At 35.4% G+C, this 27,943-nt stretch overlaps 1 protein-coding gene across 2 annotated transcripts in view; it reads left to right on the top strand.

Moving 5' to 3' along the window:
- LOC131068878 (uncharacterized) overlaps positions 1–26,840 on the top strand; it is a 47,671-nt gene extending 20,831 nt beyond the window's left edge. For both annotated transcript variants that reach the window (XR_009112077.2, XM_058004147.2), the window contains exon 3: positions 26,606–26,840. Coding sequence is in view for 1 of the 2 variants with exons in the window: in XM_058004147.2 (XP_057860130.2) it covers positions 26,606–26,623 (18 nt within the window). In the remaining variant the exon portion in view is untranslated. The remainder of the gene's footprint in view (positions 1–26,605) is intronic.
- Positions 26,841–27,943: the final 1,103 nt, after the last annotated feature.

Genomic DNA, 27,943 nt, shown 5'->3' with positions numbered 1-27,943 from the left:
TGCCCACTTGCTGTATGGGGAGAATAAGTAACAATATTTTTCAGACATCGAGAATCTTAGGACTTTGTTTTTTGTCGTCACTGTGTAACATTAAATGAACAAGAACTATTAGGTAGAGTAGTATAGATTTCTTAGTAGGCAAGAAAGGAACTTAGTCTTACCTTTAATCTTTATTCCAAAGCTTGGACTATGATTTGGGCACGTACATTGTATCATATATTCTGGATTAATAATGGAGCATGAAACCCTGAACAAGTGGCATTAAAACCTTGAACAGTTGAAGTAAAAGACACTTGTATGGTTTAGTTATTTCTTCTTGAATTTAGTTGTGATACAACTCAATTCATTAATATCTGCAACCCATGGTTCCAATCTTGAAAACCTGTGTGCTTAGTGTGGATTAATCCCAACAATCTATATAACTGTGAAGTCAAAGAACTTCTACAAAAAAAACATAAACAATATGTAAGATTGATCTTTCTTTGCTTTTTTAAATATTGTAGAACAACAATAATATCCTTTAACTTAGCTATAGAATTTAAATATACACAAGTTGAAGGAACCAACAAGGAAACATTGAAAGCGAGTATAAATGAGGTAAAATTAATTTTGGTCAAATTAAGGTAAACTATTTCATTAAAGGATATTATTTTTTATGAGACCTCTTACTTGCAAGTTGTTCCTTATATAAACATGAAAAGAATTATTTATATTTTCAATATAAAAGAGGGCTTTACAGAAATTCTAGTATTGTGATACATATGCTTGCAAAATGTTTTTTAAAAATATATAAATTTTAAACTTACAATTAAAATTTTATACACAAATATAGAATTGGTAAGTTTTGGTTGAGAAAATATGTAAAGTGTTTTTGAAAAACAAAGTGTATTCTTTGTAGATTTATTAGATGTTTTTTTGAGTCTTTAGTATTAGAGAAGATATATTGAAAACAAATTTAGATAGGGGTTATAGGGTAGATATATTTCTTATCATAGATTCTAAGGACGATTTGCAATGATAGTTTGTTCCTTGCACATTCCTTTGCGTGCTTTTTCTTTCATGAGGCTTGCAATTTCTTGTAGTAGTTTTGAGTTAAGAATATTTTTGGTTTTCAATTATTGCTTACATATTTTTAATTCAATGAGTGAAAAGTTTGTAGTAAATGGCTAATCTAAATTTCTTGTATTTTCATATTCTTAATAACTACCATCTTAGAATTTCTTATAGCATTTTTCAATTAGGTTTCTTAGTTTTCAATTGATGGTTACATATCTTTGCTTTAATGATTGAGAAGTTGAAAGCAAAGGACCAATCTAAATCTCTTGAATTTTCATATTCATAATAATTATCATCTAATCCATTGAGAGAAGTGGATATAATATTCTTGTAGAGCATTAGGGTCATAGAGGAAAGTAGACATAAGAGGACAAGAATGAATTTGGGTTGGGATAGGGTATCCTATTTGAGCCTTAGATATCATAAAAGAAAGTAGACATTTGAAGAAAATAAAGAAGAATGATCTCTCTCTCTCTCTCTCTCTCTCTCTCTCTCTCTCTCTCTCTCACTCACACACACACACACACACACACACACACACACACACACACACACACACACTTCTTCCTTGGTTCATGAGACAATAGATGACTTCCAAACAATAACCATACATATAGTGAAAAACACGTCATAAATGGGTAGAAAGGCAAATGGGAAATGGAATGGATGCACATCTTTAAAGCTACAACTTAGGTAGTAGAAAAAAAATCTTTTGTCTCCACTACAATGGTTTATGATATCCTCTAGAATATACAAGATCCAAAACATGTTTAATCTTGCCTAACATTGACTATCCTATAGAATATATATTCCATAATACAACCAAATCCTTCTTTATATCTCTCAAGTAATAAAAAGATTAACCATCTACTCAACACAAAGGTCACTATGGTGGGGCCAAGCATAACATGTGTTGTACACTCATTGTATACCAAAAATGACTAATTGTGTTGGGCATATGAAGGAAGAATGATAGGTTGACATAAAAGGACAATGAGAGAAATGGTATTTTATCTATATACTTTATGAGTATTTCCCCAAATGGAATAGAAAATTATAATTATGCATGTGCATGTAAGTGAAGTGTGAGTGCCTAATGCCTATGAGGTGGATGTTTCATGGTAGCTAGATATCTCATAGAAACTCATGTTCTATCAATATCATAACATTACAAATATTTCAGTCCCTAGCCAGTGAGATGGATCCATATGTTATGCAACATGTCATGTAGATTCCTAACATTACATTGACCAATAAGATAAAGATTCAGTGTGAAGGGAACTAGAAATGTAAAATATGCTTCCTCTATTAATGTATTAGAAGAAATATGTGTAATGATTAAATAGATTATATAGCTACAAGGAAATAAACAAAAAATAAAATACCATAATATAAGGATTTACGCGGAGACAACACTTCCTGAGAGAAATCAAACACTCCGAAAAAATTCAACGTATTATTCATAATCAATAGTTACAATACAATTGTAGATTCCTTTTACAAGAGTATAAGCAACAAGAGATATAAATAAATAATGGTAACATAATAATACCTACACACTCAATTAATAGAAGAATAAATACAAGAAAGTATCAAATTATAATCTATATACTATTAGCTAAAACCTTTCAAAATATGATGTCCAAATCCCTAGTCAAAATTCAATGATTAAATCCTAAGATTAGTCCCCAAGCTATAGTAGCATGTTCCTTACACCTATAATAAATTTATCATAATCCACTTGCCAAATTGGGTGTTTTGTTTTTGCTTCATTATCCATATTCAAATATGCTTAAGTTAAGGGTTGATTCATTTTTGGGGGCCAAAATTTTACTATATAGTCTAACAAATTATATTTTTGTGTTTTATGACCTAAAAATTATATTTTTTTGTTCATAAATTTATGATTAAAGGCTGAACCATCTTTCCTCACATTTTCCCACTTTTCAAACACCTTGCAAGAGAATTTTTTTATTTAATAATACTACTAACTATCTAATAGGGATTATGAAGCCTCTGGACTTATTGCACCACCTAAAGTTCTCAATGTTGATTTGCTTCACAAATGCATCTAACACATTCTACAAAGTGTTAATTTTCCCCGACATCACCCTTCCATCCTCTATGATTGCATGAAAAATGGTACTATACATCTATGTGCTTCATCTTTAAATGAAAAGTTGGGTTCTTTGTTAGGCATATGTCGTTTGGATTTTTACAAAGAAATCTGATGGCTTCCTAACTTAGCCCCAAATCTAAACATTGATATCTTAAGGTAGATGGCCTCATTACAAGCATGAGTAGCTTCTATTTACTTAGTCTCTCAGAGTTGATAATAAAATCAAAATCTACTATTTATTCTTCTAACTAATATAAACACTAAATAAATTGAATGCATATTCATTGGTGGACATATGACTCCATAAATATGAACACCAAGTGTTGTCTCCTTAGAGAAACACCATGAATATAAATAGAGTACCTAGAGGTAGTTGTAAATATCTTTAAAACTTCTTAACTGAATCTCAATGATCTCATCCAAGATTAGCCATCTATTAATTAAGAACTCCTATTGCTTGTGTAATGTTTGGTATTTGTGTATCCCGTGACATACATCAAGCTCCTAATCCTAATGATACTAAAAGCATAAGGCACTTGAACCATATCCTCCATCTCACTATTCATATATGGAGACTACTCCACAAATAACTTATTTATCAACAAAATAGGAACAACCAATAGTTTATAAACCGATATGTTGGATCTCTTCAACATAAAGTTCATATACATACTTTGTACAATCACATCCATATTGTTACTAAAGATACCATATCATCTACACATAATTTGACAAAAAGGAATAAATCACAATGCATTTTATAATAAACATACTAATTTGATTTCTATCTTACAAATCCCAAGCATTAGGTATTAAAATTAGAGTTCACACTCCTAAAGGAATTTATCCATGATAAATAATTTAGGTCATCAACAAAGATCAAGGGATGTCAAACCAAACAATAAGAGTGGGTAAACTCACCTTCACTTTGGGATTAGTTGTACCTATGAGGATATTTCTAGAGGTAACCTTGAGTAAGGTCTATTTTACAACCAAAGATATATGTATATATGTACATAATAAAAGTACAATATTATCCAGAAGTAAGTTTTGACCCCAAACATTGTCACTGGACTAAAAAAGACTTACCATTATAACCTGCATTGAGTTGATATGAACATGTAACAAAGGATTCTCTTAAGTTAAACAATTTCAATGTTTACAAGTTGAATGTTTCCTTGAATCATGAAGTACTTAATAACTAACTATCTACTCTTAAGTTATTGTTTAAATATTTTGTTCATTTTAAGCATATGGAGGGTAAAATCTTAGAACATCAATTCCTTATTGAAGCCCATAAAGTCAAACTCAATTGAATATCATAAAAAAAAAAAAAATAACAAAAGCGTAATGTCCAATAATTAAAGATACTTGACAATCCTTTTACAAATTTATGGATATTCTTATGTAACAAAGAAATATCATTACAAATAATAATTTTCAATGCATTAAAGTGTTCTAACACTTATCAAATTCCTAGAAAATGCAAGAGCATCTATGGGCATAGAGAAAACTTGCATCGACCAAAGATATTGTTATTTTAATTTTTAGTTAAGGTTAGTTGAATAGTTCTAATTCAAGCTACTATAGTTTTCCACATACTTTGGGAAGTGCCCAAGGGGACATAGGGTGAAATTTTTTTAATATTTGTGGCCTATGTCTAAATTCAAATGCAATTTTCATGAGTGAACACATATTTTTATCATTGACAAGGAAAAATAGGAAAAATACCTATCGTGGAGCCTTCATTTGGAAGGTAGAGTGGAATGGACACCTTTATAGGTGCCCATTTTGGGAATTACAAAAATAACCTCCTTAGGCACCCATTTAGGAAAGTTGTAAAGACATTTATTGGTTGTGTGTTGGAATTCTTGATGGACATATGTTTCTCATCTCAAGGGGGTGTGGGATTTCCAAGAGGTGGTTGACCATGGTTTTGTAATGCCACAAGTGGTTTCCATCTCTCAAGAATATTAGAAATAGGGGGATTGGGCTTTTTGTTGATGATTTAGAGATGATTCCTTCTTTACAAATATTTGAGAAGCAAAGCTTGTAGCTCCAACTTGAAGAGTTGTAAATCCTAAGGGGCTAATATTTTGTAAGTGTTGAATTTTGTATTTTCCATCTCATTAGAGTAACATAAATCAAGTATTTTCTCTTACAATCTTTGTGTTGATGTTGTGTTATTATTGTTGGGTGGAGTAGCCCTTCATCACAAATCCACACCAATAAATGTGGTGAGTAAAGGATTAAAGGAAAGAAAATCATGTCACATTTCACTTGATAATCAATATTCCAAAATGCCCACAACTAGCCAAGGAGATACTTAACTACAAATATTTGCTTTAGATTATCTGTCTTTTTTACTTATTCGTGAGATTCTCTTGTTATGACTATCGGTAGTACTTTTGTTGTTTTGAAGTTTGAAGATGTGGTGGGTGCCCTACTTGGCGAAGAAATGTAGAGGAAGGTATTCATTAGTTCGAAGGAAGCCCTAACTGTTCATGGAAGACCTAAGGAAAAAAACAAGAAGAATGAGAAGCACAAAGTCTAAATCCAAAGGGAGATCAAAATCCCTTGGAAAGTCCAAAGTCATTTGCTAGAATTGCGGTAATTCAGGTCACATTCGTAAGGACTACAAAGAAGACATAATAAGAAAAAGAAGAAGTTCGATTTTTATTTTGAGTTCGAGAAGGAAGATGGTGATGCATTCATTGCAGCTTTGGCTACTCATGCAGGTAATGATGCAGGGTTAATTTACTCAGGTGCATCTTTTCATATGACTTCCAATAAAGATTGTTTTTCTGAATATGAAGAATTTAATGGAGGCAAGGTGTACTTGGGTGATGATTCACATTTAGGCATTGTTGGTTGAGGTAAAGTTAGGATTAGGTTTCTTGATGGTAGAATACAAAGGATTAGCGGTGTGTTGCATATCCCTGGATTAAAATGAAATTTATTATCTATGAGCAAACTGATAGATGTAGGTGTGTAGGTATTCTTTTCTGATGCAGGATGTAAGAATATTAAGGGTGATATGGTGATTGCTAGAGGTGTCAGGTTTGACACTTTGTATAAGCTAGAGGCATACACTGTTGAGTGTAATAGCAGTTCTGTAAAAAGTAAATTTGTGGATACTTCGTCAGAAGGTTTGAGGGTTTCACCTTCTATAGATGGACATGGATTTTGGGTACCTAAGAGTGCTCTTTATTCTGAAGCAAAGCTACCTATAGAGAAGACTATGTTATGGCACCAAAGAATTGGCTACATTGGAGAAAAGGGTCTGAGGACCTTGAAAAATAAAAACCTTGTTGAAGGTTTGAATGGTTGTAATCTTGACTTTTATTTCTGTGAGCATTGCATTTATAGAAAACAAAACCGTGTTTAGTTTTACTCGATTTCTCATAAATCTTATGGTATTTTGGATCCTATTCATTCAGATGTATTTTGTCTTGTAGATGTTCCTTCGATTGGAAAATCTACATATTATGTTTCATTTATTGATGATTTTAGTAGAATGACATGGGTGTACTTTCTAAAGAGAAAATATGAAGTTTTCAGTCATTTTAAAGAATTTAAAGTGATGGTTGAGTTGTAGACTAGAAAGAAAATTACATATTTGAGGACTGATAATGGCGGTGACTTTTTCTCTAATGATTTTGATAGATTCTATAAAGACTATGGAATTAACAGATATAAGACAAATCTGTATTCTCCACAGTAGAATGGAGTTGCAGAAAGAATGAACAAGACACTGATGGAGAAGGCTAGGAGTATGTTGAGTGGTGCTAGTCTAGAATAAAAGTTTTGGGCTGAAGTTGTTGCCACTTCTTGCTGCCTGATTAATAGGTCTCCTACATCAACTCTTGTTGATAAAACACCTATGGAAGCATGCTTAGGTCACAAGACTTCATTGAGACATCTTAGAGTTTTTGGTTGTGAGGCATATGCACATGTGCCAAAGGAGAAGTGAACAAAGTTGGAGAACAAGGTTGTGAAATGTATCTTCATCGGTTACAGTTATGTTGTGAAAGGATAGGAGATTTGGGACTCTATTGCACAAAAGGTAATTCATAGTAGAAGTGTTATTTTTAGAGAAATTATGTCTCCTTCTGTTACATTGCAGCCATAACAAACTAAATAGAAAAATGTGATTCAATTTCCTTCTACGTCTGAAAGAGTTGAATTGAGACCACTTGATAGGTAAGAAGTTGAGGAGAGCTCATCTAGCTCTGAATATTCAGAAGAGGAGGAAGAACCTCTAGCAAAGCTTGTTCGAAGGTCTACAAGACATATAGACAACCACCTGAAAGCTATTCACTTGATGATTGGAGATGTATTTTTGATTTGAATACTGATGTGGATGAACCTAGATCTATAGAAGAGGTATTAGGTATGAATGATGCAAAATCATAGGAGATTGTTATGGAAGAAGAAATGATAGCTTTGAAAAAGAGTGATACATGGGATCTTGTAGCATTGTCTGAAGGACAAAAGCTTGTTGGTTGCAAATGGGCGTTCAAGAAAAATATTGGTTCAGATGGAAGTATTGAGAAGTATAAAGCAAGGTTGGTTGCAAAAGGCTGCTCTCGGGTTGAGGGTGTTGATTATGGTGATATATTTTCTCCTGTTGCAAAAATGATATCCATTAAACTTTTTCTTTCTATTGCTGCTACTTATGATTTAGAGGTTGAACAAATGGATGTGAAAATTGCTTTCCTTCATGGTGATTTGGAGGAGGATATTTATATGACACATCCAAAGCACTATGTGGTGAAAGGTAAAAGTAATTTAGTCTGTAAATTGAAGAAATATTTGTATGGCCTCAAACAGAGTCCTAGGATGTGGTACCAAAAATTTGATACATGTGTTGAGTTTGGGATTTGAGCGCTCTAAATCAAATCACTATGTTTATTATAAATCTGATGGTGATCATTTCCTCTACATTGCATTATATGTTGATGATATGTTATTCATTGGTAAAGGGAAATGTATGATTTTAGAACTAAAGTCTCAACTTGCTGCTAAATTTGAAATCAAAGATCTTGGTACAACAAAACACATTCCTGGGATGGAAATTAGAAGAGATAGAGTGAACAAAAAGCTATGGATAGGCTAGAGTAAGTATGTGAATTTAGTATTACAAAGGTTCAACATGCAAGATTGTAGACCATTATGTGTTCCCTTCACAATTGGAACTAAATTATCTATTTTAGATTGTCCTACATCTCCATCAAAGATGGAAGACATGAGCAGAGTGCCTTACCAGAGTGTAGTTGGAAGTTTGATGTATGTTATGGTCTGTACTAGACCAAACATTGCCCTTGAGCAATGTTATGGTCTGTACTAGACCAAACATTGCCCTTGAGCAATGTTATGGTCTGTACTAGACCAAACATTTCCCTTGAGCAATGGGAGTTCTTTCCAGATATTTGTCTAATCCTTGTAGAGTTCATTAGGATGCAGGCAAAAGAGTCTTTAGATATTTGAAGGGTACCTCAGAGTATTCTTTGTGTAATCATGATAATTTGGTTGGAGACATGATTTTCCCTTGATATTCATGGTTATGTGGATTCATGATGGAGGAGCATCCCCGGTTCATAGCAATCTTGCATCAAGCAAAAATATTTTCCTTTTCTATTTGCAGTTTCAGTTTTGCTTTTTGTGTGTCCCGATTTTGGCATACCGGTTTCCTGTGGAGTTGGATTCTTCTTGAAGACCTGATCTCCCTGCTTGCTCTCTAACTGCATCTCATTTGGATCACTTTCTGATAAGATATCGATATCGGTTTCCTCAACAATTTCTTATTATCGATTGCCTGAGACCTATTCTAGTGATCTACCAGAACCCATTTCGATGCTTACAGAGCCTTGATGTTGATCTTGATGTTTCTTGACGAGTGGCCAACCTTCTGCATTTCATCCTTTGGATTTTCTGAAGGCCGACCTCATTCATTTTTGCATGTTAGGGTTTTGATCCTTTTGGGCCAACCTGATCCTTTGGATCAATATATATATTTGTAATCATGCTTTGCAATAAGAGGGGGATCAATTCAGAGATAAAGAAGTATCAGATAGATAGTTCTTAGAAGATAGATCTTTTGACTTGAGGTCCCTATGAGACCTATTCTACCAAGCCCGTGTGCCAGTATGTTGTAACCTGGTTGTTACCGATTGGATGTAATTGACTTTTCATGCAATAAAACAATATGTTCAGCATTTGCCTCCATCATATCTGTCTATTTCCGTTGTGTTAACTCTTGCTGACCGGTTTGGACTGATCTCTTCGAGGTCCCTCATCGGTGACTACTTCAAGTGGTATCAGAGCGAAGTTCATTCTGGAGGTTGCATGTCCTGAATTTTGTTGAAGAGTTGTGAATTGCGGATCCAACCTGCAATTGCAAAGGACTAGCGTGAATTGATGGCACAAAGAGGAAATAGGAATGGTGGAGTGCGTGGGAATGCAGACCTTGCTATAATGGAGATGTTGCGAGGAATAGCATCCCATTTAGAAGTTGTGGAGACATCCCAGAGAAGAGGGCGACATGTTGAGGATGTGAGCGAAGATGAAGGAGAGGAAACCTCGACAGAACAAGCAAACCTACCAGTAGTTGATCTGGAGGAGGAAAGGTTTTTAAGGGTTTTGAGTAGGGGGAGCACTAAACCACATTTTACCCCACCGGAATATGATGGGAAGTTAGATTCAGATGAATTGTTGGATTGGATCTCGGATATGGAGAAATATTTTGACTTTGAAAACATTGCAAAAGAGAGGAAGGTGAAGGATGCCTGTACCCAGTTGAAGGGTCATGCATCTCTTTGGTGGGAGCACTTGCAAGTTGATAGGCAAAGAAGAGGTAAAGAAAAGATTAAGGCATGGGATAGGATAATTGCTAAGTTAAAATCAAAGTTTGTCCTGACAAATTATCAAGTAGATTTGTTTTGGAAGTTGCAAAACCTGAGATAGAAGGAATCTAGTGTGAAGGAGTACACCGAAACATTTTACAAGTTGAACACCAGATTGGGATATGTTGATGATGAGATTGAACAAATTGCAAGATATTTGAATGGATTGCGGATGTCTATACAAGATGAACTCAGTATGATCAAATTAGAGAGTGTTGAAGAGGCTTATCAGTATGCAATAAAGGCTAGAGAGAGATTGAATAAAAGGCATGAGCAAAGACAGAGAGGTAGAGGTGGAAGGTTTACTAGAGGAAGATTTCAATGAGGAAGAGGATACAGCGAAGGAAGAGGAACCAATATGGATCAGAAAAAGACAAGGAAGTAAGCAAAGAAGGTAATTCATATAGGAAGGATGATAGAAATTTCTACTGGAGGAGAGAACCAGATGGTTACCAGAATGAGAACTTTGGAAGAGAAGACAAAAGGACATTCAGAGGAACCCGTTTTAAATGTGGAGGAGAAGGGCACCGTGCATTTGAATGTAAGAAGTCAAAGACTACCGGAAGAGTGACAGTGGTGGAAGAGAACCCCACCAAATCAAAAAATAAACTGGAAGATCGAGAACTGTTGATGATGAGGAGAGCTTTGTGTCATACCAGAGAAGATAAAGAACCCTTACAAAGGAAGAACCTGTTCAAGACCAGATGTAAGGTATCCGGTAAGTGTTGTAAAGTTGTTATTGATAGTGGTAGTTTGGATAATCTTGTTTCACAAGAGATGGTGAATAAGTTGAAATTGGAGAGATTGAAACACCCTAAGCCTTACCAGATAGCATGGATTCAGGATGAACATAAGTTGTTAGTAAGTGAACAGTTCTTAGTAAAATTGAAAATTGAGAATTATCATGATGAAGTTTTGTGTGATATTATGCCTATGGACATTTGTCATCTTTTGTTGGGAAGACCTTGGCAGTTTGATAGACAGGCAATACATGATGGAAGGAAGAATACATACACTATTGTGGCCAATGGGATGAAGAAAACCTTGTTGCCTTTGGAGGAACCTTTGAAGAATGAAGTCTGTACAAATACCAGAATCTGTCTTGTAGATGGAAGGAAGTTCATAGATGGACTGAGACATGAGAATGTATGTTTTGCCTTAATTCCTAAGAGGACTGAGAGACTAGAACCGAAAGGATAACAACCGACAAAGATAAGAGATTTACTAATAGAATATGAGGACATCATTTCAAATAATGTACCTGATGGATTGCCACCTGTTATAAGTATTAGTCATTGCATGGACTTAGTTCCCGGAGCTAGTTTGCCTAAAAAAGTTGCACACTAGTTAACACCGATAGAGAATGAAGAACTGAATAGACAAGTGCAAGAGCTATTGAAGAAAGGTTTGATTAGGGAAAGTCTGAGCCCTTGTGCAGTACTAGTAGTATTAGCACCTAAGAAGAATGGAGAATGGAGGATGTGTACCGATTCAAGAGCAATAAACAAGATCATAGTGAAATATCGGTTTCCCTTGCCTAGGATGGATGACATAATGGACCGATTGAGTGGAACAAAGTACTTTACAAAGATAAATTTGAAGAGTGGATATCATCAGATCAGGATCAGAGAAAGTGACGAATGGAAGACTGCATTTAAGACCAATGAAGGATTATATGAATGGCTGGTGATGCCTTTTGGACCGACTAATGCGCTAAGTACTTTCATGAGGCTGATGAATGAGGTTTTGAAGAAATTCTTGGGTAAGTTTGTTATTGTATACTTGGATGACATTCTGATTTTCAATAAAACAAAAGAAGAACATTTGTGGCAGTTAAGACAAGTTTTGCAGAGGTTGAGAGAAGAAAAGTTACTGATCAATATCAAGAAGTGCAGTTTCATGAAGGATGAGTTAGTCTATTTGGGCTTTGTGATATCTAAGGATGGTTTGAAGATGGACCTAGAGAAAGTGAAAGCCATTGTTGAGTGGCCTATATCAGAAAGCATTGGAGAGGTAAGATCATTTAATGGATTTACTAGTTTTTATCAGAAGTTTATCAAAAATTTCAGCTCAGTTTGTAATCCTATGACCAAGACTATGAGGGGAGATAGGAAGGAATTCAAGTGGACCACTGGAGCAAACAAAAGTTTTGAGTTGTTGAAGCAGAAAGTGATTGAGCAACCTGTGTTGTCTATTGGATTTCAATAAGGTATTTCAAGTGGATTGTGATGCAAGTGGAACAACAATAGGAGCAGTTTTGAGTCAAGAAGGGAGAGCAATAGCATATTTCAATGAGAAATTGAATGTTGTCCGAAAGAGATATTCAGTATATGATTAGGAATTTTATGCCATAATTCAAGCCTTGAAGAAGTGGAGACATTAATTGCTGGCCAAGGAGTTTGTGTTGTATACAGATCATCAATGTTTGCAATATTTGAGCAGTCAGAGTAAGTTGAATCAGAGACATATGAGATGGGTAAAGTTCTTGCAGAGTTACACCTTTGTGTTGAAACATAGAAGTGGGGAATCTAACAAAGTTGTTGATGTATTGAGTAGGAGAAGGAATTTGCTGACAGAGATGAGAGTGACAGTATTAGGTTTTGAAGATTTGAAGACCTTGTATGATGAAGACCCAGATTTTGTAGAACCTTGGAAAGCCTATAGAGAACCGGTTATGGTTGATAGGAGCAAATGGTTGGATTACTTCATTCAGGATGGAATGCTATTTAAGGGAGTTCAGTTGTGCATACCTAAAAGTTCCATGAGAGAGAACTTGATAAAAGAGAAGCATAGTGGAGGTTTAGCTAGACAATTTGGCATTGATAAAATAGTTGCATTGGTAAGTGAGCAGTACTTTTGGCCCCAGATTCATAAAGATGTTAAGAGATATGTGTAGAGTTGTAGGGTTTGTCAAATTGAAAAAGGTAGTAGTTAGAATGTGGGATTGTATAAACATTTGACAACATCGGTAAGACCTTGGGAGGATATAAGTATGGATTTGGTACTTGGCTTACCTAAGACACGGAGGGGGAATGATTCTATATTTGTGGTAGTGGATAGATTTTAAAAGATGGCTCATTTCATACCTTGTAAGAAGACATCAGATGCATTGCATATAGTAGACCTATCTTTCAAGGAAGTGGTGAGATTGCATGGATTACCTAAGAGCATAGTTTCAGACAGAGACACTAAGTTTGTTGGCTATTTTTGGAGAACACTTTGGAAGAAGATAAAGATGGATTCGAAGTTCAGTTCTACTTTTCACCCACAGACTGATGGACAGACAAAAGTAGCTAACCAGAGTTTGGGAAAATTGTTGAGATGTTTAGTAGGAGATAAAACCGGAAGCTGGGATTTGATCCTTGCTCAAGAAGAGTTTTCCTATAAAAATTCAGTGAATAGAAGTACCAAAAAAACACCTTTTGAGATTGTTATCGGAGTGCATCCTAAAGGAATAGCAGAATTGAGAGACATTAGTAATGAAGACCAGAAGAGTTCAGAAGAAGAAGAATTTGTAGATCACATGGCAACATTGCACATTCAGGTTAAACAACATTTGAAAGACATGAATAGAAAATACAAGGAGAAGGCAGATGAGAAGAGGAGACATAAAGAATTTGAAGTTGGCAATGAAGTAATGGTGTATTTGAGAAAAGAGAGATTCCCGGTTGGAACTTATAATAAGTTGCAGATGAAGAAGTTTGGACCCTATAAAATCTTGAGAAAGTTCAGTTCTGGAAATGCATATGAAGTGAAGCTACCAAATAGTTTAAGTATTTCACCTATATTCAACATTACAGATCTTCACGAGTACCATGAACCAGAATTCAGTGAGGACAGTATTGCAGACTTGGAGAAACAATTTCCCCAGAAGGAACCAGATCAGATTGAAGATTTTTTGGATATTAGGATTGAGCATAGTACCCAAAGTAGTCAGTACAAAGAATACCTTGTGAAGTGGAAGAACAGACCAGTGGAAGACTCATCTTGGATTTCTTAAGTAGAGGTAGACCGACTTGGTTTTTCTCTAACCCCAGCAAAGTGAGAGGCTCAATTTCTATTAATCCCGGATGTCTGATGCAGGAGCATCCCCGGTTCATAGCAATCTTACATCAACCAAAAACATTTTCCTTTTCTGTTTGTAGTTGAGTTTTCCTTTTTGTGTGTCCCGGTTTTGGCACATCGGTTTCCTGTGGAGTTGGATTCTTCTTGAAGACTTGATCACCCTACTTGCTCCCTAACTGCATCTCATTTGGATCACTTTCCGACAAGATATCGATACCGGTTTCCTCGATAGTTTCTTGTTACCGATTGCTTGAGACCTATTCTGGTTATCTACTGGAACCCATTCCGATGCTTGCAGAGCCTTGATGTTGATCTTGATGTTTCTTGATGTGTGGCTGACCTTCTGCATTTCATCCTTTGGATTTTCTGGAGGCTGACCTCATTCATTTCTGCACATTAGGGTTTTGATCCTTTTGGGCCGACCTAATCCTTTGGATCAATATATATATTTGTAATCATGCTTTGCAATAAGAGGGGGATCAATTCGGAGATAAAAGAGTATTAGATAGATAGTGCTTAGAAGATAGATCTTTCGACTTGAGGTCCCTATGAGACATATTCTACCAGGCCTGTGTGCCGGTATGTTGTAACCCGGCTATTACCGATTGGATGTAATTGACTTTTCATGCAATAAAACAATCTGTTCTGCATTTGCCTCCATCATATTTGTGTGTTTCCGTTGTGTTAACTCTTGCTGACCGGTTTGGACTGATCTCTTCGAGGTCCCTCCTCGCCGGTGACTGCTTCAATTCAGATTGAGCAGGCGATATTAATAGAAGAAGATCAACCAATGCTTATGTGTTTACTTTATTTGGTTGTGCAATTAGTTGGATGAGTAAGCGATAGGGTTTTGTTTCCTTGTCCAATACAGAAGCAGAGTATATGACAGATACTCATGCTTGCAAGGAAGCCATTTGGCTTAAAAGACTATGTTCATATATTGAAATGAAACAAGGCACAATAACAGTTTATTGTGACAGTCAAAGTGCGATATACCTAGCTAAAAACCCGACATTTCATGCTCAGACCAAACACATTGATATTTAGTATCATTTTGTCAAGAGATGCGGTCAAAGATGGTAGGGTGAAGCTGGCTAAGGTAGAGACTTTGATGAATGTTGCAGATTCTTTAACTAAGGTTGTGAGCATAGAGAAGTTTAGTATGGTGTTCAGAGTCTATGGGCCTTATGGCCCATAGAAATTAAATTATTGTGTTGGTACTCCCTTTGCTCTTGCAAGGTGTTCGACAAGTGGGAGAATGTTGGGAAAATGGTGTCTCAACCTTGCATTTACATGAGGTTACTATTTATAGTAATTTTTTGTTTGAGCACAAAATTGTGCGAAATTATCCCCGAATCTTCTGGTTGGCTAGATAAGCATGCCCGTAAATTTTCGTCGCAAGATCATAGCTAGTTTTGAAGATATTAAAGTTTTCATTTTTGGAGGGTGTAATGAAAGGTTTAAAATTAATTTTGAGGACTTTGAGGCTCTGAAATGCCCTAAAAAGTGGGCATAGATGTCATAGTGATTTATGAGGTGATAGAGAACTTCACGAGCTTTCTGACTCTTCAAACGGTCCGTTAATCAGACACACGGTTCACAAGTTATGGCCTTTGGAAGTTTGGACTCCTAAAATAGGAAATATAAATTGCAACAGACACAAATGAGTTGTAAAAGGGATGAACACATGTTGATGTGTGTTTTGACACGTCATAAGGCATCTATAAAGGAGATAAGGTCGACTCTACTTTACTGGGTGGTTTTAGCCCATGGTTTTGTAATACCGCTTGACGGTTTCTTGTATTGTATCTCCTATATATGAAGTGTATGAGATAGAGGTTGTGTGGAAGAGTCTTATGGCAATTGAGTTACGTCTAAATCTCTAATTAGTGGTACTCTTGTGAAGAGATTTCTCTACAAGTATATTGTAATCTATTATTGATTGTTGAATAATATATTGAGCTGGTTTTGGAGTGTGGGCTTTTTCTCTTGAAAGGGTTTTCCCCACATAAATCATTGTGTTGCTATGTTGTGGTGTACATGATATTTTGTTTATTTCTGTTAAGTTTCTGTAACTGCTATAACAATCTGTAAAAATTTTTGCATTATCGTCCTCTCAAGGTTAGTGTAGGAAGTTGTTCTGCTACTTAACTTCCATACATTTTGAGCCAATGAAAAAACATATAAATAGGCTTACAACTTTCCTATTATAATATTTTAGTTTTCTTACCTATGATAAATTTGTCAAGAAGTCTATTTTTGAGTAATATTTACACCATTGAAATAATATTGAATGAAGATATAATTTTGTAGTTATACACTTTTAGATATTCTCAATGGATTTTAAAAACAATAGGATAATAATTTGACACATGTTAATGTTGCAAATATGAGTTTTTGTTGTCATTGATGTCAAACTTATAGATCTAGATATGTAACTTGTTGATATCTTTGGTTTGGATGTGATATGGAGTAGTGCAATATCAGTGGATTAGTTCAATGGTTATGTAGATGGTTGGATATTGGTTGTAATCATTTTAGATGGTATATCAAGTTGTAATATAGCTTTTTTGAAGATTTGGAGATGATCTTAGTTGTCTGCAATTGGTGTTGATTAAGTGTGACTATTCTGATGAATAGTCTATCAAAGTTCGTTCAAATTTTGGTCTGTTTCAGGGATAACTTTAAGAAACCACCCCCCAGGCAACTGTGTAAAATCCTGGCAAATCGGACATTATTTTCGGGGAGAAATTTTCATATCGATGGCGAATTTTTTTTTTTAAATGGGAAAAAAAATTATTTTGTATTAGCGATTTTTTTCTAGGGTACAATAATTCCATAAATTTCTGGTGAATAATACCTTGTTCTATGGGGAAATATTTATTGTGGAAGGCAAATAATTTTTGTTAAAAGGAACAAATATATAATTGTATGAGCGAAAATTTTAGTCCGAAGGAAAAATTATTTAAATGTATTGGCGATTTTTATCCACTGCTTGAAAATTATTTAAATGTATTGGCAAATATTTTGTTATTTATGGAAAAATATATAATTTATTGGCGATTTCATGAATTCATTGCCATTAATAGACAAGGCACATCACATCACATCAGTACATCACATCACATAAATTCATAATACAATGAGTTCGGACTTTGCACGATGTATCAATAAGCGTGTCCTCTTTGACACATGAAGGGTGACACATACCTAAAATCTATCAATGATTTTAAACCGTTCGATGATCGTAGATCAATGGCTGAAGTTTTATTTCGGCCCAATTTTCTGAAGAGAACGTAGCTCACCAGAAAGTGTCCGGAATGGAATTGGATTCAATAGACACGTATCAAATGTCATGAATCACGATCGATAATTTTGTTCATTTAATATATATCTGTTCACTTACGACAATCCACTCTGTCCCCATGACTTCCAATGTGATACTTGCTAATTTGGTACTGGTTCATAGCTGTTTCCATTTTCGCACAATAGTGCATTTATGGGAAAGATTTGCAGAGATACGAAAGATTTAAATTTTTTTATAATAGTTAATATGGTTAAAGAAGTAATTATTACAATCAAGAGCTTGAACAATTTATATACGATCTCTTCTTCTTTCATCTTCAATTAGCCTTTGCCATTTGGTATTTAAATCGTCGGAGCTTCAACTCACGGTATTTTAGGTTTATAGGCTCAGGTTGTTTAATTTGTTAATCTGTTTTCTCAAGATGGACACTCCCATCCGCTTGAGAAGCATTTCTGCAAAGGACCAAAGGGCCTTTCTAGGCTCCATTAGAGACCCAACCCTCGAATCAGTCTGCAACGAGGTTGGGTCATTCACCAATGAGGCTGTGTGGATGGTGCTAGGCAAAGAGTTTTTGTGAAACGAAAATAGGTACCGTGTTAACACGGACATTACATCCCGCTTCTTAGCATCTCTTCTAGACTTGGGAGGAGACAAGGTGGATATGCTGATGCTATTGAGGAAGGTTTTTAAGAAAGACTTCCTTGGAGATGACATTACTCTTGTCGTCCTTGTAGAAGTAGGGGTGGGGATCCCTTGGGCAAGTGAATTATCCAAGCTTCTCCTCCCTGACCAAGCAGTGCCAGTGGTTAGGCAACCGTTTCTCCCAAACCTGAATGCGGAGCAGCTGACGCGTACAGAAAATGGGCACAGATTGGTAGGGACTTCCTCCGAAAATGGTTCCTCCTGGACCACTTTCCAAACTACATGTGGCTTGAAGAATTCTCTCAACTTATGCTATTTGAAGAATTCTACATGGTAGGAGGGCTAGATTCTTAGGGCAAAATTGTAAACAATTCCACTACTTGTGCCCTAGCCCCACCCGCCTGTAGTTTTTTTTTCCTATGTCCTCGAACCCTAACAGGCTGAGTGACAATGGCTCACTCATTTTGGCTTTTAAGTTTTTGGGGGACTCAAGTCTCAGACGAAAAAATTATAAATTTCAAAAGCATAAATATTAATGATAATTTTTCAAATTCCAATTTGTTTCAGTTTGCCTCTTACAGTCTTATGGATATAAAAATGCTTTCTATGATTCTCTTTCATTTTTATTAATTAATTTGTTTCAAATGCTTTTTTGTATATGAGTTACATTATTTCAATTATTTGTTAAACAATGGAAATAAATTTAATACTATGATCTTTTTTATGTAATGCTATAAAAAAAAAATTCAGTTCATTCCATTAATTAATTGTACATTGAATATGGTTGATTATAATTTTATAAATATACAGTCATTCGAAGTACAAAATTTCAAAAGTTTCAAGATACAAAAGTTTAAAGGTAAAGGTTTTTGCATTCTATTAATTCAAAAGTTTCAAGATACAAAATTTGCAGTCATTCATGCATAAATGCAGACAAAGAGAAAACCATACTGCCCACAACTTATAACAAGCAGACAAAAAAACCAGTTCATTGCCGATAGGCCGCTCACTCAGTCTCACTATCCCCCTGGGTCGCCTCCTCCCAGTCCCTTCCCTCCTCGAAGGTCGATGCTTTGGCTTTCCCTTTTTTCACTTCAACTTTCATTTTTGGAATGTAGTTTAGGCACCCGAAGTTGGGGTCGCCCTCCAAGCTTGCTAGTAGCTGTATGGCCTTTCCTTCTTGAGCCCTATCTCTCAATGCCCTACCAATCTCCATCCTTGCCACGACATGCAAGGCCTTCAGGACTTCATCCACCCTGGTTAATTTCACAAAGAGTTTCATCGCTTCGTACCCCACTCGGGCATGTTCATGACACTGGTAATTGATTTCATCCTCTGGGCCATGAATAAAAGGAAGTAATTCATCCTAGTCATCCCCTTCCTTAATTTGAATGCCAACTCTCGATACCACTCACTCCAAGATTGAATCCAGGTTAATCAAAAAATCCCCATCAATCAATTTGACCAATGTGAGTTTTACCTTTTCCACCTCCGGTTCGAATTCACAGGCCCACGCCAGATTCAGAGAGTAAACCTCCATGTTAGTTCGATACTGGTGACTGATATGTGCCACCTCCTTCGCAAGCATCAGTCGAGTTGCCACCCACAACTTCTCCTCCTTAAACTTGAATAGTCCTTGCATTCGTTTATCAAATACTTTGCCCAAAAAGGGCACCAACTTCTTGTCTGTTCGAAGTGTGAAATTGGCCTCCATGGTCACCTGCAATTTCAAAAGCACTTTCTGCAAAAAATGTCTTACAGAAGCCACGATTCTACGAACTACAGATTTGTTTTGCTTCAAAGCAAAAACTGGAAGCTATGATTCTATGAACTACAGATTTGTTTTGCTTCAAAGCAAAAACTGGTACATAGATCATAAGGTAATAAATTCTGCCTCCATCTTAACTCTTATAGGTCGGGTAATGAATGTGCACGATAAGGCATTAATACCATGAGATCAAGAAAAAGATTTCCTGCCATCCTCCCCTTCCTTCGTTCGTGCGACATGTTGCAGACAACTCCTTCTGCAACAATTAATCGCCACCTTGGCATTTGTACTTTCCAAATTTGCTCGCCTTAACATGTTGAGGACTGCACATTTTTTTAAATTAATACACTAAATTTATGTTGAACATTTATATATATTTTAGAACTATTTTTTAAAATTATATATCGTAAACATATTTTCAAAGAATTTTGTTAAACTTTAAATTCATATTTTAGATTTAATATTGAATGTTTTCTTTTTTATATTAAACTTTTACCTTTCAAATTGTATATCAAAATTTATATTTTTATTTAGTTATTTGTTTTATTCTAGAATTTAAGTTTCACGTTTTATACTATTTTTGAATTTCAAATTTTTACAAATAATATTAACATTATATTTAATAGTTATCTCAAACTATTGCATATCTTTAATTACAAATAATATTAACATTATATTTAATAGTTATCTCAAACTATTGCAGTTTGCACATCTTTAAAATTTAAATGTCTCTTATTATGGGACCGACAACATCTGACAACACTCAAGTCCTCAATAGGTATCATCGTCCGTTGGATGAGCAAAGATCAACAACTTAGGGTGGATTTCGGCCCAAATGTGGGTATTGAACACATTTGTGAGAACTTTGCCCGGAATTGAACATTGTAAATTTAATTAAATATAATTAAGTCTATAGTCTATAGACTATAAATCTCTTTTTCAGGCGGAATTTTAAAATGATTAAACAGACTTTAAAAATAGACCCGAAAAGTGACATGAGTATGGTGACGTGCCAGAGAAATGGCAAAAGTCGTGGGACCCACTTCATCTGAAAACAGGTACCATCGACCCAATGACTGTTGGATGAACAAAGATCAACGACTTAGGGTGGATTTTGGCCCGAATGTGGGAAGTGAACACCTTTCTAAGAACTTCGCTCGAAATTAGACATTTTAAATTTAATTAAATATAATTAAGTCTATAAAGCTTTTTTTCGGGCGGAGGTTTAAAATGATTAAATAGACTTAAAAATCAAACCCAAAAAGTGACACGTGTCCGAGTATGGTGACGTGCCAGAAAAATGGCAGAAGTTGTGGGACCCACTACATCTGAAAATAGGTACCATCGACCGTTGGATGAATAAAGATCAACGACTTAGGGTGGATTTCAGGGCGAATGTGGGAAGTGAACAACTTTCTGAGAACTTTGCCAGGAAAAGTGACACGAGTATGGTGACATGCCCGAAAACTGGCAGAAGTCATGGGACCCATGACAACTGACAACACGTACCATCATCTGTTGGATGAGCAAAGATCAACGACTTAGGGTGGATTTCGGCCCGAATGTGGGAAGTGAACACATTTGGGACAACTTCACCCATAATTGAAATGTTTTAAATTTAATTAAATATAATTAAGTCTATAAAGCACTTTTTCGGGCAGAAGTTTAAAATTATTAAATAGACCCATAAAGTCACAACAGGTACCTTGGGGTCCCTCGTCCGTTGGATGAGAAAAGATCAACGACTTAGGGTGGATTTCGGCCCGAATGTGGGAAGTGAACACATTTGGGAGAACTTCGCCCAGAATTGAATGTATTACATTTAATGTCCTCATAATTTATACAACATGATTCATAATGTCCTCAGAATTTATACTGAAGTAATGAATGTTTTGTCCTTCGGCATTGAATAGTTATTAATAGTAATTAATAAAATTACAACATGATTCTAGATATTTTGCCCTTTAGGTTTTACTTTTCTACTTTTCAGATTTTTCAAAATAAGAGACTCGTAAATCATAATCATCTTTCATTTCATGGAAAAACCTGTAAATCGAGGGAGCTTCAGAAACAACTACTAGATTGAGGAATGCAAGTTGCAATAGAGACTGTCTGCGCCAATCTAGTGAAATAGAAATTCCAATTTCCGAGTAAAATCTAGAACACCTACATCCCGCCTTTTTTGCTTTTGGTAATCTCGTGGTCCAATTTGAGGGTTAGCATTTTTAGGTTTTTATCTAGCATTATTTTGAATTATTAACAATAATAGTGATGGGGAAAACATGAAGCAATAGTTCAACAAGAAGCCAAGTGAAAAACAAAATGTACCTAACCAAACTAGTTAAAACACCAGGTTTCACTGATGAATACCATGATATTTATGACCCTGCTATCCATGGTGAAAAGCATATCATAGATATTAGATATACATTGTCTAGTAAGGCGAGAGATGCATCCAGGGAAAAATTTACTATTTTCAACCCAATGTTACAACAAAAAATAAATAAAATCGCATCATGGGATGTTGGATTGGGAAGCATGGTGTTACCTGAAGTATTCCCTTGCCTTGATTTTGTCATGGTCTACGCCAAAAATTATGATGAAGATAAAAAAGCAACTGTCAATAAAAATACAAAAGAGGAAATTCTATCCATAAACGAGGGAGAATTTGCTCGTTTGTTGAACCTAGGATTTGAAGCCCAAAACTCAAACGTCCAAATTGACCTTGAAAAGTTGGCAGGGAATTATGAGAGTCTCGATCCAAGTTGCAGAGATTCATTTGTCAAAGCTCTAATAAAGAGTGGTAGTGGTATTGGTATTGTGTTCGATCAAAATCATAAGCCTCCTTATGATTCTAACATTTTTGTTCCATGGGTTGGGGATAGTATTTCCTTGCTGTCATTTTGCCTAGGATTGGAAAATGATAGGGAAGTGGGTGCAAGCCTTCTTGAAATGATTTATAATATCCATTGTGTAGGTCAGCCAGTAAGATATAATTTTATTGAGCACATTGTAAAATCCATGCAAAAACAATTACTAATGATAAAAAAAGGTTCCTATATGACATAAAGGTTCTCATCCTACTTGTGCTATCTCCTTCTATCCAAGTATTGTGCAATATTCGAGACCAATAAGCTTCAAATTGTGAGCTATAAGATTGATGAGAAGACTGGAAAGAGAACAGAGTGTCCAATATATAATTGGATGCCAAAGATAAGGATGCATGATAATAGAAAGAACTACAACCATTTTGTAGACTTCTTTTTGGCACCAATGTATAATGAAATTACAAGCACTCCAATGCCTAGGTTGCCTGTGTCTTGTAGAGATTGCATTCAACTCAGAAGTCAAATAGAATTGGTTGACTGGTTCTTCATGGAAGAATTCACCATGTTAAGGTTTTACAGATCGGTAGTAAAACCATACAGACTTCCAATACATGTGACAGAGAGGGTATTTGCATTAGAGTATGTACGACAATTGGAGAGCACTGATAGGCACTTCCATGGTCAGCAAAAGAAGAGCATATTTCCTTCCTTGCCTTTCTCATGTGGAGGGTTCACATTTGAGAGAAAAGCATTCAATGTGGCACATGATTTTTTGACAGTTTTTAACTTTGGTGATGAGGGTCTTTGGTAGTATGATCCAATCTGTGTAGTTCAAGCAAGGCTTAAGAAAAATGGGAACTCTTCAACGTTATGTCAACATGAAAGTAAACCATTGCTAGAAAAGCTTAGAAACATGGACTCTTGGGATGAGGTTAAAAAAGAGATGGAGAAAATTGTAGCTGACAATAACATTTCAACAGAACAAATTTCATCACAAATTATTGCATTGAAAATGCACACAGAGAGGACAACAGAGGAGGGTCGGGGCATCCAAAGTAGGAGATCCTACAATTTCTACCTAAAATCTGCTAATCCATCTAAAAAATCTATTCCCAAATCAATTCTGCACGAATGTAAAGAGAATTATTTCACTCTAACCAAAATAAATGATTTTTGGAATATGAGGAGGAATTTCAGTGAACCAAAGACAAGTGCAGAATTTGAGAGCATCGACAAGGATGCATAGTTTAGCAAATTGTGGGATATGGAGCATGACAGGACTGAAGATGATGATGAGCATGAGGTTTCGGTTAAGCCCCCTCCAACAACTACTACAATCCCTAAAATATTAGGTGGATTGAATGAGTCCATGAAAGAAAAATATAGCAAAGGGGCAAACCTTGTGGAAAAAATGGGTTTTGAAGGTGGTGGTCTAGGTCCCAGAGGAGAGGGCATTTGGTATCCACTTCAGGTACAACTTCCATCACAGTCAAAATCAAAAGGTCCTTATAAACCAGTCATTGGACTTGATTCTTCAGATTCATCAAGGATAGGTACTACTCATTACCCTCAAGGTCCACCTACATTTATTTCAGGTTCAAATCCACAACCACCACCACATCATGGTATTCCCATTGGTGATGAATCAAGTGCCACTGCCACTGGTGGGTAATCTGGGGATAGTATTCCTATTATTGTTCAGTCAAGTGCCGCTATGATTGGTGGGGTTGGCATGGGTACTACTATTGATACTAGTTGTCTTGGTGTTGGACAAGGGCAACAACATAATATCTCTCGCAAGAGGCCACTAGAGGTAGATACTCAATCTCATACTATTGAGAATCCTATATCAAGTGCCACTGACACTATAAATCAATCATTTGCAGCTTCAAATCACACACCTCAAAAGACTATGAAAACTACACATGAAAGTGTCAGTGGGAGTGGGACAACATCATGAACTATTGTTGGTAATCCTCGTCAAGCATTAGTTAAAACCACAGGAATAAGTGGAACTAGAGCCTATGGTATTCCTATGTCACCTTTCAAACATTCAATTGCTTCAGCAAGGCCAGATTTTCAATTTCATGATTACTATGAAAAATATGAACACACAACAAAAGAAAATAAAGAAAAAAAAACATTTCATAGGGTTTCCATGTTTGAAGTTGTAAATGAATAGCTTGCAAGGAACAAGGTATTTCCAACATATGACCACAGAAAGATATGATGGAGTTCATGGTTGTTATGCCCCCAGGCCCATCTAAAGATAAAAATCCACCACACAGTCAGATGGATCCCTCTCAATTTCAAGTTAGCACCCTCCAAATGGATTTTTCCAAAGTACATAATGTGGACAAATTTAGTGTGTCAAAAAGGACTAACAAAGTGGTCTACACTTCACTGCTAAAGGTGGAGAGAGAAAAAAATAAACCAGAGAAACAAATAGAAAAGTTACAGGTAGACCTGGAAAACGAAAAATCAAGGAGGAAAGCAACAGATAGAAAGTGCAATGATTTACATAAAAGGATAAAAAATTTGGGCTCTGTAGTAGAAATTGCAGAGCATGAGAAGAAGGATTCAGAATTGAAGGACCTGACAGAAAAATTGGCTAAAAGCAGTAAAAAAATTGTTGTGGAAAAAGCCAATTTTCAAAAATTATACAAAAGTTATGAGTCTGCTGCCACTGAAATGAAAAAATTATAGGATCTATTGGATCATGGGAAGGAAAAAAAAAAACATTTGCAAGAGGAAGTAGAGGAAGAAAGAAAAAAATGTGCACAAATGAAAGAAGACCTGCATAATGCAAATGATAAAATAAAAACTTTGGAGGATAGATTGAAAGGTAATATGAAAAATACAACGAAGTATATACAAGAAAACATTTGGTGGCAAATAATGCAGAGGAGTGAGAAGTTGTGTGAATGGTTTCAATTGACTGAAAGTATGAGACTAATTTTTATAGAAATCAAATGGCACTTTGAGAAGAGAACACATTTTTATTCAAAAGAGAAAAAGGCAAAAAAGATTCTGAAAGTAGTCTATAGTTCCAGTGACAACTACTTGGCATCCAAGGGAATTAAGAGTCGCATTGATGCCACAGTTAAGACATCATCTATCATTCAAAAATGCCAGAAGCTAAGGGAAACAAAAGAAGTTAAGTAAAGTTGTGGAAAAAAGATATTGAAGTTGCAAGGAAAGAAAAATAATTTGATTAAACTTGGTTTGCCTAAGCCTTTTGACACATCAAATAAATTCATTGGAGAAGAAGCTTACAAAAAAAGCATGGAGATAAAAATGAAGTCTGATTTAGACTTGCTTCCAAAGGACACAACTCCCAAAAGCTTTTTGGAATTTATCCAACCATTTACAACTCTAAATTCGGTATTGGATGAAACAGTGATGTCAAGTAAATCTTCTAAATATGGAATGTTGACGAATTTGGAGTTGACTCTCCATAGTTTACAAAATATTGACCTTCCATTAGATGAAGAGTGGAGCACCCTACACAAACTGGCACAAAATTCTTAAGAATCATAGTATGTATTGCACAATTTTCTTCTTTTATTCTTAATTTCAAGGTTTCATGTTTTTTCTGTTTGCTATTTTGCTAATCTAGCCTATGAATCTGTGATGCACTCGCTATTGCTATTTTGCTAATCTAGCCTATGAATCTATTTTATGAATAGGAAAAAAACAACACTCGCTATTGCTATTTTGCTAATTGAGCCTATGAATCTATGATGCATAGTGCAAAACTTCAGCCAGTAAATTTGTATTCTCAAATTCTCCCTTGCTTTAACATTTATGCATTTCTCTATTTCTGATTAGTAGGTTTTAGGCACTGCTATTATCTATGTTTAAGTTGTCATGGCGTGAATTAATATTTAATTTTGAACTCTATTTTTTGAACAGGAGACATCAAACATGTAGCAGATGTTAAATTGCTAATACGGCATGTGATGGCCATATAAATCTGTGCTGGGTTTGTGATTTTGATGTTCAGTCTTCACATGTTGCAAACTTGAAATTAGACCTAAAGCTGTTGTTGCTCCCTTGTTTCTATAAAACGGAATTCAGGGTCATTTGCAAAGGGTTCTGAAACTTTGTATTCACTTTTGCAATTGGCATGAAGAATCACACAGATTGATGTATTACTATTGAATGAATTGTATCATATGGCTACATTTTGAAAGAATTAATGAAAATCTAAGTTCTCGACATGTGTATTACTATTGAATGAATTGTATCATATGGTTCTGAAATGTATCACACAGATTTGAAACTCAAACATGTATAAATAAGCAATAAACATCTCTGTATCAATAAACACATTATGTTTTTTTTTATTATGCTATTTTAAATCTGGAAATAGAAAGTTGAAAAATACAATTACAAATCAATATTAAATTCTAATTGCAAAAAGTAATATGCTTTTGTAATATGAATGATGAGATACAGTAATAAGATTAATAAATACCAATCTCTTACAGTTGCCATTCATCCTCATCAAATTCAGTGCTTTCTTGATTCTTGTCTGTGGTTTCTTCACTCCGAGTCTGCATACCTTCGCTGAATCACATCTCAATGCTACCAGTAGGTCCAGTACATGAGTCAATAGTCCCACTTTGGTTTGAAGTGTTCCCCAAACCTCTTCTTTCACATTTGGACCTCCAGATTTGCAGTGCCCTATCATAAGGAAAAGTGTGGACATCATACCTAGATGTATAGAGCCTCAAGCAATTTTCTAAATTTTTGTCTAGTTTGTTTCTTAGCTTTGATTTTAGGAACCCCAAAGCATTGAAAACTCTCTCATCTTCCACAAAACCCAGACATAAATCAGCAAGCTTCACATATTCTGGCATTGAATTATGCAACGTTGAGTTCTCAGCTATAGATTTCCAAAGCCTTGTTACTGATCCCTCTTCGCAGGGGTTCTCCATTTTGGCATATTGTGATTTCATAGTGTATGCAAAACGAGATGATTTCTCTTGAAGATGATTTTCGTCTAATATTCCATTTATAGTTACTCCATTCAATTTTCTGGATATGCAAAATTGTTTTATCAAAGTCAGTAGCTTACTTCGAAAATCAACTGCATTATTGAAGCTCCAATAATGAGGAAACACAATAGACATGGCTTCAAGTAGGTTGTTAGGAGGGAATCTGCTTCTAATTTTTGAGGAAAGATCATATGCAATTTTCTTCACAAAAGTAGTTACAGTCTCAACAATCTTGTCGAAATCTTCCCTT

The sequence above is a fragment of the Cryptomeria japonica genome, chromosome 3 (assembly GCF_030272615.1).
Source record: "Cryptomeria japonica chromosome 3, Sugi_1.0, whole genome shotgun sequence".
Lineage (NCBI taxonomy): Eukaryota > Viridiplantae > Streptophyta > Pinopsida > Cupressales > Cupressaceae > Cryptomeria > Cryptomeria japonica.
Note: the sequence above shows the minus strand (reverse complement) of the source record. Positions and strands in the feature narration are given on the sequence as shown.